Genomic DNA, 11,659 nt, shown 5'->3' with positions numbered 1-11,659 from the left:
ACGCTGACATAAGTAGATATGAGTACCAGCAGTGGTCCACAGCACAATGAATCCCCCCCCCCCCCCCCCCCATTACGATAAATGCTGTAAAGTGGCGTGTTTTTGTTTGATAGGAAATCATCTGTATTGTTTTCTCCAAAGCTCTTAAATTCAGAACGTGTACTGCCGTCGAGTATTGCGGTAACCGTGTCAACAGTGTTAGTATCGCCTTGCAGAACACAGGATATTGAGTAGTTTACCTTTTTATTCAGCGTCAAAGCAATGAGGTACAAAATTGTTTTTATTGTTCTTTGGTACTTTGGTCATTATTTTTTTTAGCTGTGCATTATTGGTGTTTTTTTCTTTCTTTTTTTCTTTTTCTTCAAAGAAGTAGAAATCATTTCCTCTGAAAGGAGGAAATTGCATTGAGGTATGTGCCTTATACGTATCTGCCTGTCGGTAAAGAGAAAGATCACTGCCAATCTTCCATTGTGAATTATGAAAAAGAAGAAAAAAAATAACATGTAAAGTGTCTTGTGAGACCTGGAAAAAAAAAAAAAAAGAAGATTAAAAATGACAGAACATTTATATAAGAAAAGTCTGACTATCAGAAAAGTTAAGATTTGCGAAAATGCATATTCTACTTTTCTTTGATTTTGTTTTTAAGTTTTCACATTTATTGTGCTCTTTTATATATAATGTGTAAATACAGTACTATTTCTGTAGGTTTAGCAGAGGAAATGGGGAGTATCCTGGGGCCAATAAAGAATTGACTTTGAAAGCAGGGATTCCCAGGCCCTGGGCAGAGGCCAGACACATCTGGCTCAGAGCCCAGCACTGCCCCGCCGCCAGAAGAGCCAATTCGCTCTTTTATAACGGACTACAAATGTTTGTATGGTTTTAATAAAAATGAGAAAAGAAATTAAAAAGAAATTTTATTTTACGTCTCTCGTCTTCTTGATACCGTTTGTACCCGTTTTGACGATAGATATCGTTTTGTTTCCATGGAGACAAACAACAAAAGCAGCGGGCTTCACAAATTGCATATGTGTACGTAACTATATGTAATACGACAATAAAATACGTTTTTTCATTTTCAAGATAACCAGAATTACTAGTAATTGTGCACACATTCCTTAAATTACTACAAATAAAACGGATTGCCGGATTTCTTTTTTTTTAAACCTGTTGTGCAAATTTAATTGTGAAGACATTTGTTTGGGAATATACTTCAGTCCTAAAAAAAAATAAAAAGTTCCAAGGTCAGTCACCATCAGTGAATATCTAGAAACTTCTGACGCCCTCTCCTGATCATCGCGAGGCATTACAACTGCATTGTGAGACGGGAGCTCTGCAAAGTGTGAATGTTCCTCCTCGTGAATTTAAAAGCATGATCATACAGCAGATTGTTGGGTCGGAGGCCCTCGGTTCCCCGCGGTGTGATTGGTTCTCCCCGGGCTCATTCACACCGACAGCGTTACCGGTGGCTGTGCCTCTGTAGCTGGTGTATCCACGGGCCCACAGCCCATCATCACGAGTCCTTTTAGTGCGCTCGGTGCAGGCAGAGAGCTCTTGCATCATTCCCCAACTTCCCTAAGTGAGTCTCCCATTATGCTTCTGAGCAGCTCAACACAAGTGCAATCATGAAGGGCAGACGGAGCATTAGAGCTGCGATTTATACCAACTGGTTGCAAGATGGACCCTTTTTATTCGTATATATTTTTTACTCAGTGCTCCGAGGGAGCAGCGAGCTCTTCTGCCAACTTCAGAATGCACAATGTATTTAAAAATTAAATAAACAGAGACAATTTATTTTTAAACATCTAGTGTTTCAAATGTCATATGAAGCGAGCTATTGCTGCGCAGCATGTACAGGACATGATGTCGTTCTGCATGTTGGGGGTTAAAATGAAGAACGGGGGTTTTGGTATACAATAGGAAACATTTTATTACTAAAAAGTTGTCTTATACTGAAGCTTCTCTCTTTCAGCAGCGTTTCCACAACTATTCTTTATTGAAATCACAAATTGTTTTGACCACTTAAATGGAAAAAAAAATTAGAATGAATCACACATGAAAAATGACAGTAACTATGGACTATATACAACAAACGGGAGAGGAGGGTCACAGGTGTGGCTTCCAGAGGCCCACATTGTGGGGTGTTGCGACACACTCGGCTCATACAGGAGGCACTTGAATGTGAGAGCCTTAAGAGCCTTAAGAGCCAGGACCGAGCCAGAGTGCTGGAGGGGGAGGAAGGTAAAAAACATGGAAATGTCCAGCAACAGAAAACAATGACTACCTGCTTTGAAAAACAAAAAATAATGGGGGTTCAAGGAGTACATAATATGCCTCTATTCCTTCAATTCAGAGTTCAAGGTCTGATTAGGGGGTCGGGGCTGCTGCCACATGTGGGACACTGATGGACATACAGAGCATTTACAGAGTTCTGCACCACAGAAATCTAGAGCACAAAAGGGTGCACATTCAAAAGCATGCATCGCCCCACAATGATAATTGTGGGTTTGTTTGTTTGTTTTTTTTAAAAAGAAAAAAGAGAAATGAACTGTTTTTAGTCTTCTGCAACTACGACAACACTCGACTGTCTGCTGCGTGAAATCGTTAATGACATACAGTATTTACAGGAATTATATTTTTATTTTAAACATCTGTCACTCCAATGGCGGTTAAACAAATACGTTCCATAACTCCATTGCCGGCTACGTGGGGGAGTTTACAATGATATATCGCAAAAATCAATGTCTTAAAGAATGGCTACCATTTCAATGATCTATTTACAATAAAACGCAATTATGAATCCATAAACAAAATGAAGTTGAAGAAAAACAAAAATCCTGTCCGTGTGTCGGCTGCTTCGCTGCAGTCAGTTCCTGTCAGAGCTGGTTTAGTGGTTGGTTCTGTGTCTGCTCTGGGAGTGTGTGGCGTTCAGGGTGTCAGATCTTCTCCTGGATAAAGGGGTGCTGCAGAGCCTGGTTGATGCTGATGCGTTTGGCCGGGTCCAGCATCAGGGTGCTGTCCAGCAGGTCCTTCAGCATCATCACCTTCTTCCTCTGGTCCTCAGGCAGTCGCTGGCATCCTATCATGTCTGTCAGCAGGTCTTTGGTGGAGTTGATGGTGCTCATCACCGTCACCTTCTCCTGTTGGTGCAGAGAAACCAGAGATGAGGAGACAACACTTTCAAAATGTATTAAATACTGATCGGAACACCTGAACGGACAACACAATAACATTTCACACTTCAAAATCATTTAAGAAAGTAGGAACACCTTACCCTTTCCGTCACTTTGTCTACTTCAATGTACAGGAAGTTCAAATTCTGATCGAAGTGCTGGTCTTTGAACAGGCCTTTACGGATCATCTGAGGAAAGACAACCGCGATATTGCATCAGCCATAACTTCGTGAACACTCACACAACTCGTCTAGAAGAGGGAAACAATATCTGAAGGAAATGCTATTATATGATGCAATGTTACCTTGTTGGGCATCTTGCCCTTCAGGTCCATCGCTAGTTTGATCATGTGATTGTTGGAGGATCCGGGGAACAGGATTTTGCCAGTGTAAAGCTCATGTAAAGTGCAGCCGACAGACCACATGTCGATCCCGTAGTCGTACGGCTTTCCGATGACTGAGACGGAAAGAAATTGTGAGCGCGGTCCAGTTTGAACTGATTAATGGTGATCTGTACAAACAATGCAACTCACTGATCTCCGGAGCTCTGTAGAACCTGCTGACCAGGTACGGTGTGATGTCGTTGTCGGCGACGTGGGACGCCGAGCCAAAGTCACAAAGCTTCAAAATGGTCTTTGACTCGTTCACCTTTTAAAAAAGACAAAGCACACACACACAGGATTATGGCATTTTTCATCCTTCTATAACCTGAACCGACTTGATTTTTAGATTGAGATGTTACGCCATACCAGGATGTTGTCTGGCTTGATGTCAGCGTGGAGTATGTTGCATCGCTTCAGCAGCTTGAGGGCCAAGAAGAGCTGCTGGCTGTAGGAGCGCACCGCCTTAATGTGGAGCCCAACGTCTTTACCGTACTTCTTCAAGACCTCACGCAGATTCATGCTGCGGGGGAGAATACAGCCGGTAATTAGGCCGTTACATAAATGCTGCAAAACGGCAGCGGAACTCAAAATCGAGGAGAAAGGAGTCGGGTTTCCTTTTTGTCCGTACCTGAGAGGCTCAAAGACCAGACAGAGATGCTGCTTGTGGTAGAAGTGCCTGAAGAGGCGAAGGCAGTGGAACTTGTCGTCAGGATCGGCGTCATTCAGCTTCTTGAGAAACTCTAACTCTTTTAATCCGGTCTTCTGCCTGTTGACCACAAACAATCAGACGTTGGTCAGCAATGAAAATGAAAATCAAACACCTACGGGAGTTTTGCATTTCAAACCGTCTACACTTATTTGGATATACATTTTTTTTAATTCATGGGGAAATGTTTTAGTCATAAAAAAAGAGGAAAAAGCATGACTCACATGAGCTCATTGTTGCGGATGATCTTGACTGCCACCTCCTGGCCGGCCCTGGCAGTGTCCCTGGCTCTGATCACGTTGCTGAAAACACCATGGCCGGTGTAGCCATACACATCATAGCGCTTGTCTAGTGTCTCCCCAATGTTCACCCCTAAACAACAACAACACGGTCCACAAACAAAACAGAAAGCCTGTTACTCCACTGAAACAGCACGCGTAGATGTGTGCGCCCACAACATGAACAGGCCTCGACGAGAGACGTCCCTGATAACAGAAAGAAATCATGAACGTTTCCATAGATACGGTCACAGTCCACGTCACCGGCTCGCCTCCAGTCAACACCTGTGGGAGAAAAGAAAAGGATTTGGGAGGCAGCGCTTACGGTAGTAACCCTCAGCATCAGTCCAGTTGTCCCTAAGGTTGGGGTTCTCCTTGAAATCCTTCCCGACACCTGCCGCTCTCATCCTGGCATTCTGCAGAAACCACACAGAAATCAGGTCAGCGGCTCACAACAGTTGCCGAGACTCTTAATCTCTCCTCATCTTATTCTCTCCAGAAACCGCAGATAATGAGAACATGGCATAGATACTAAAATGCAGAGGAGAAGAGTAACGCTCGGATGTACTCACATCAAAGTCAGCAGCGAACATGTCGTCCGACTCTGTAAACATGTCGGGGGCTGAAGGCTTCTTTGGGTTGGCTCCTGAAACAAACAAAAACAATAAAACAAGCCCTTTGAGGTTTTCTTCTTTTTTAAATCATCCACCATGTTGTAAAACAGAAGAACTGGAACGTGTTTGATTCACATACTCTGCAGAGATCAAAACATGCTGCAGGTGGCAGAGACACCGAGACTTTGGATTACAAACCAGCAACTGAATGAACACATGACAGAAAGAAACAACATTAAAACCCCTGCAACACACAAGTCTGCATTCCTAACACTAATCAAGCCCCCGAATGCCATTTTAGTTTCGCATAGAGCGGTACTCTTCGGTCGGGCTACGTGCAGAGAAGTGCAAATATGAATGCACTTTTACAGTTCAATCAACTTAAAAGCAGGGCTTTCGCCTTTGTAATTTGGACTCCATATCTGCTCTTAACAGTAATGGTTGAACTGGGGTAATGGCATTGATAAAAAATAAAAAAGAAGCCATTCTTGCGTCCTATAACGACACTATTCAAAGTGATCACTATCCTTGACAAGCGCGTTTTAGCTGTTCAAGTTCTGATCTCCATGTTCAGGTAAGGTGACGGTGAGCGGGGACACACTTCTCTTTTCTACGGCTACATTTCACAGGTTTAAGTGATGGGTGAAGCCAGCGGGAGCATTGAGCGCAATTGGCTCCAACTTAACTTATTTGGCAACTTACAAATAAAAAATGAACTATTCTCAGCGTGAGTTATTCCACTAATATTTTTTAGAATTAATGAATTGCATGTTGACCCCCGTAGGTAACTACAGCGCGTGCGCCTGACTGCGTTGTTCATTCAGTTGGCCTTGTATGCCAACAGACGCGACCATTCTGACCAAGACATTACCGTCTTTCTCCTGGGCGATGAGGTTGTGCTTGGCTTTGATGCTGGCCTCGAAGGTGTCGAGGTTCTCTCGTTCATACTCCTTGACGTCCGCGGCGACTCGCTCCAGGATGTCATCGGGTGACGGCGATCGGCTGCGCGTGCTGCTCTGGGGGCTGCTGGGCTCCGACACCATGTTGGTGTCGTCGCTCGCGACCTTGTATTTCTGTGGCAGGAAATGAGTGAGAACGCATCAGAAACATGGCACGCCGTGTGCATTCGTGGTGCCATTTGTTTCTTAATAATGAGCATGACTTACAGCTTCTACACCAATAACAGACTGACATCGTAACTATCAAACTAATCAGCAGAGATGCAAACAGACCTGGACTATGGCCAAACGTTGCTGCCGGCGCTGTTCAATGACAAATTCTTCATCAACCTCCTCTCCGTCGAAGTCCTCCAACCTGCAAACACAAACCAGGTCAAGAAAACAAATTATGGATATGCACACTTTCCTGTTATTATCAGGGCCAATGGGAGTGAATTCACCTTGAGGTTGTCTGACCTATTACAATATATATTATAAGTAGTTGCTGACAGCCTATTAGTCAGCTAATAGATCTAATAAAACTTTGTTAATTGCAAATAATCAGATCAGCACCTGACTTTAATATCACAGAGCAAACAGGTTCACAAAGTTCTTACTAAAATAAAAAAGCCTCTCAATGTGTAGATGTCTATTGTTTACCTCTTACGTTTGACCTCCAGGGAAACATAAAGGCTAATAATATCTTATTATGTTACTCACACTTCTTCCCCCGAGGACTCTTTGTCAACTTTCATGCCCTCTGAAAGGCTTCCCTTGAACTTGTCCTCATCTCTGCTGCGTCTTCTTCTCCTGCCTCGATCGCGGGACATTGAGCGTCGGTACTGCCGGAGCCTTCCATACCTGTCTCTCTCTCCAAACCTACAAGGCACGGACGGATAGTTTATTATCATTCAACATGGAGAAAGTCTTGACACAATATCATATGCACCAAAAACTTAAAAAGTGCCATCACCTGTGTCCCAAGGGAGACCTGCTCCGTCTGCGGGGGGAAGACCGGGAGCGTCGCCGTGGTGACGGCGACCGCCGTCTTAAAGGTGAGCGACTCATCCTGCGCCGAGCGGCTGATCTGGGACTGTTCTCACGTGACCAATCTCTGCCTGGTCCTCCTGCATCTGGCCGTATGCGCTTCCTGTAGAAACATCAGGAGTGGACATTCTAATCATCTAAACCATTCATTAATTAACTATCAAATATTTGATCCCTGTACAACAGGCAATCATGCCTCCGACTCATCCGTCAGTCAACTTATAATGCCATGAGAAGTTCTAAAGGTCAAACAGCTCTGATCACCAACCTCATTGGGGAGTCCTGCCTGTCAACATCCCTCCTCCTGACGTCTGGCGAGCGGCTGCGGGGTCTCCTGGGGGGAGACCTGGTTTTGGGTGGAGAGTAGCTCGGCTTTGAGGTCCTGTCTGAGGCACTAGCCGGGGGGTGGTGGGCATCTCTGTGACGAGGGGAAGCGCTTCGTTTCCTCATGGGGCTGTGAAGGCCTCGCCGATGAGGGGAGCGGTTCTCCTTCCCCGATGAAGCATCCTTGGACGGGGACTTGGCTGGTCGTTTGTCCCGGTCAGCATCTAAGCGACTTGGTCGTTCTCGTCCAGGTGATCGGGACCGTCGCCCCACTCTCTCCTGATTTGGTCTGTCTTCGCGCTGTGGAGAGGAACGTTTATCAGTGCGGCTGCCTTTCTGCTCTCCTCTCCAGGCGGTGGGGGAGTTGGACTTCCCGGCTCTCTCCTTGGACCTATCGGTGCTGTCCGAATGCTTTCTGTCTTTCGACCGGCTTCTGCCACGGCTTCTGTCTTTAACAGCTGTGTCCTTGGTGGTTTTGGTCACCTTGTCTGGCTTAGACTCCTTGGTCTGTCCGAGCCTCTCCGCTGACTTACTCCGACTGCGACGCTTGGAGCTGGACTTACTGCCCTCTGTTGAGTCCCGTCTAGATTTCCCTCCTTTTCCCCCTCTGGGAGATATGGGTTTACCTGAGCTGCCCCTTTGACGCGGTTCACCATTTCTGATCCTACCATCTCCGTCCTCTTCAGATCCAGAGTTATAACCCTGAAGGATAAGGCCCATTCCTGACTGGACCTTGCCCTCCATCAACTGGCTGTCCAGCTCAGCTTTGATCATGGCCCTCCGCTTCTCCAAATCCTCCAGCAAGGCCCTGTCGTCCAGACTTGGATTTCCAGAGGAGGGAGAGGATTCAACTTTTTTGTGGCCGGAGGGGGCAAAGAGGGCAGCACCGGAGGGAGAGGCAACCTCTTTGCGCTTGTGTTTCCTGTGTTTGTGACGGTGCTTCCGTTTGCGGTCCTTGTCCTCATCAGAGGCATGCTTGTGCTTTTTGTGCTTACTGCGATGCTTGTGTTTTTTCCTCTTGTGTTTGCCGCCACTGCTGCTGTGATGTTTGGGCCCATCTTCTGTCTTCTCCCCGTTAGCCTCTGCCTGCTAGGATGAGACAACATGTCAGCTTGACAACTCATGCAGGTGGAATATCTTTTCTCTTCCCTTTAAATGGTCAATTATATGACAAACTGAAACATGTGATCATAACAGCATGACTGTGGGTACCATTTTATGTATTTTGTTCTGTTTGTAGGCTAGTTTTTAATGATCTGTCCATATGCGTTTGTGATGCAGTTTGTCATTTATAAATAAAAAATGTCATCCAAAAATCTATCTTCATAGGTCAATAGTTCATTCAGGGAAAAACTAAATATGAGGAAGGGGGACAGGACCCTCCATATGAAATTACATTTGTTGTTGTACTGTTCAACAACGCTATGTGAAAAAAAACTGCAGTGATATATGAATATTTTTTGTTACATTGAGCAGAATACCATCACAGTGCAGATATGAAGCATTACAGACGGTTTAAGTTAAAGGAAGAAGGTTTATATCAGAATCATGGCATCATACCACTGAAGATATTTAGATCTTGCTGCTGTCCATCCCTACCTCTTCCTCCTCTTCTTCCTCCGACATCTCTCCGCTTTCCTCATTGGCACTTTTTTCTTGGCTCTCCAGATCCTGCTTCCTGTTAAAAAGAGTTACCAGCTTAAATATTGAGGACACATTACACAGTAAATGGCCAGTCAGGATTTGTACATCGATAGAGTTTTTGACAACAATGTTGTACGCAACCCTGGCTGGTCTACTGCAAATCTGGATCTTGTAAAGCTGATCAAGTATCAGCCATGACATAACAGGTCCACAATAGATTCAGTAAAAAAAAAAAAAAACACTTGACTAAATAATCAGTGCATTAACTTATAAAAGCAATCGCCTTGTCGTTGCCTTCAGAAACATTGAGGCTTAGATATTATTCAGAGGCTTTCTTTTGTTGTCTCTCCTCCGACACTTGTAACCATTGGCAACCTGGGTGCTTATTGTGATAAAGAATACATAAAAACGTTTGTATTGTGTCGAAATTGACATTGTTAACAACACTCAGCAGAAAGGCCACATCAAATTAAATTTAAAAATATGAAATATAATTTTAGATTGCCTTTTCTCAGAAAACACCATCGACAGCCGCTGTTCTCTCCCAGCATTCATTGTGAAAATACGTCGTTAAATAAATATATATAATACATATACACATTGCATAATCGTCGTTTCAACACGTTTAAAAACAAAGTCATAGCTTTTAGATCACCACGAGCACAAGATGCCCGGGAGGTTCACATACGGCACAACGTGGTTACGTAACGTGCCGAATTTATCTTTAAACTGCAGTTAAACTCTGAACAGAACAATGGCCCCAACTTTTAGTGAGATACATCGGCGGATTAGTGAGGCAACGACAGTTATTTGTCGCCATGTACACTTGACTTGTTCGCCCCCCCACCCGCGACGATTTTCTCCATTAGCTCGAAGACGCTAACTGTTCCTAGCTAGCTTCATCCCGGGTAACGTTAGCTAGCTTTCCAGCTATGCTAATTTACTTTACAGGATCGCCGCGCGACCCCAAATGCGAGCGTTTGACTGTGTTATCGGACGGCTTCCGTATTATGGAAGTTAATACGAAACAATTCCGACGGTGTACACTTCTACGTGCTCTACGGTGAACAAAACGTGATGCTAGTTGAGCTAAAGAGCGTTAGCTAGCTGGCTAAGAACGTTAGCTAGCCGTCGGTGAGTAATTTAGCGTTAGCTGACGTTAGCCCCGGTAACAACGTAAAAGCTGCTGCTGGGACTCGCATAACAGTTCCCGTTTGGTTTCGTACGGGGGATGCATTGACGCTTGATCACCACGGGCCACTTATTTTAAATTAAATGACTTACACGTGTTCGTTGCCATTATTCATTCTTGTGGACGCGATGTCTATCTCAACGTCGGCCATTTTCCTCAGCCGAGGGGGCCTTCTTCTTCTTCAAATGTTTTGAACACAAACTCGCGACGATATCTAAACTACGCGGGCGCCCTCTGTTGTGCTGGGGTCGAACTGCAAAGCCAATGATTCGTGCAGTGCGTTGTTGTCTGTTGTCCACCAGGGGGGGCGCTTTTGTGACTAAGTTTTCAGGGCAGCGTTCGGGTTTAAAAGTAACAAAATCTGTTTAATAATTAAACTGGAGTAACAAGTATAATATTCCCCCAACAGAATGTAGTGCGGTAGAAGTTTAAAGTAGCATACAATAGAAGAAAACATCCTCACAATTTTACTTAAGTACAATGTTTGAGTAAATGTGCTAATAACTTTCCACCATTGCTCACATATAATGTATTTGTGTTATTATATCCATGTTTCAAGATATATTTGGTGTACTTTTTGATTCCTTTACCTTGCCTCTATAACATTTTGGGGTTTCTAAACCTCCAAAAGGAGTCATAGAAAAAATGCAGTCACACATTTCCTTTAATTAAATTTTGAACTAAATCAAGTTGAAAACACATATATACAGTGTTCAGATTTTCACTGGGTTCATCTGCAAGCAAGCAGACCTTTTACAGTGTTAAATACTGAACTATCGCACCAGGAGCCTCGGGTGCAGCTTTTGAGAGACAGAGGAAAACTGCAAAGGGCAGATTCTGGGAGTTTCCTTATTCTGCTCGTACCACAGGACGGCCCTGGAAGTCAATTAGTGGATCGCGTGGTTTTTAAGGGCCCCGTGTGCACCGTGGGCTGCATGAGTGGGGCCGTGCTCCTCACTTTGCCCCATTGGCATGCTCAAAAAAACATCAGCTCATTTGATCTTCTACGGGTATTCTAAGAGATTATAATCCTGAATGTCATTTACTTTTCAAGTTTTCATTGTATTTATTGAGGCGGTAACAAGTTGAATGTATGAAAGTCCAACTATGTGTGGAACAGATGTTTTAATGTCATCATAAAAGACAGCAACTGTACTTTATTGCCATGTTTATAAGGAATATACTGTTGTGTTTCTTCCTCAATAATCTCTGCACTGTCCATGTATGCCATTAGCCTATTTCCTGTGTGAGATATGAGTTCATCAGCACTTTTAGCAGGTAAGGACACAAGGCCACTTAACTTGAGTTGTCTGATCGATTCAGCAAAAGAGTATTTTAATGTGTTGATACTGCAAGATTGCATC

At 44.1% G+C, this 11,659-nt stretch overlaps 1 protein-coding gene across 1 annotated transcript; it reads right to left on the bottom strand.

Moving 5' to 3' along the window:
- Window positions 1-1,959: 1,959 nt before the first annotated feature.
- Window positions 1,960-10,573, bottom strand: prpf4bb (pre-mRNA processing factor 4Bb). The gene is made up of 16 exons (XM_034560003.1): window positions 10,388-10,573; window positions 9,059-9,137; window positions 7,404-8,548; window positions 7,062-7,238; window positions 6,809-6,967; window positions 6,383-6,464; window positions 6,022-6,223; window positions 5,109-5,182; window positions 4,862-4,952; window positions 4,483-4,630; window positions 4,181-4,318; window positions 3,919-4,072; window positions 3,703-3,817; window positions 3,475-3,626; window positions 3,272-3,358; window positions 1,960-3,137 (listed from the first exon to the last, which is right to left on the bottom strand). Exons 1-16 carry the CDS (start codon window positions 10,444-10,446, stop codon window positions 2,934-2,936), a joined length of 3,066 nt encoding a protein of 1,021 aa, XP_034415894.1. The 5' UTR covers window positions 10,447-10,573; the 3' UTR covers window positions 1,960-2,933.
- Between the last annotated feature and the right edge of the window lie 1,086 nt (window positions 10,574-11,659).

The sequence above is a fragment of the Cyclopterus lumpus genome, chromosome 20, assembly GCF_009769545.1.
Source record: "Cyclopterus lumpus isolate fCycLum1 chromosome 20, fCycLum1.pri, whole genome shotgun sequence".
In the NCBI taxonomy this organism is placed as follows: Eukaryota; Metazoa; Chordata; class Actinopteri; order Perciformes; family Cyclopteridae; genus Cyclopterus; species Cyclopterus lumpus.
Note: the sequence above shows the minus strand (reverse complement) of the source record. Positions and strands in the feature narration are given on the sequence as shown.

Coding starts and splice junctions, on each gene's coding strand:
- prpf4bb (XM_034560003.1), bottom strand. CDS start 10,446: ATGGCCGACGTTGAGATAGACATCGCGTCCACAAGAATGAATAATGGC. Junction 8,549..9,058: donor AGGAAGAAGAGGAGGAAGAG/GTAGGGATGGAC, acceptor GTCTCATCCTAG/CAGGCAGAGGCTAACGGGGA. Junction 5,183..6,021: donor CATCGCCCAGGAGAAAGACG/GTAATGTCTTGG, acceptor TGTTTGTTTCAG/GAGCCAACCCAAAGAAGCCT.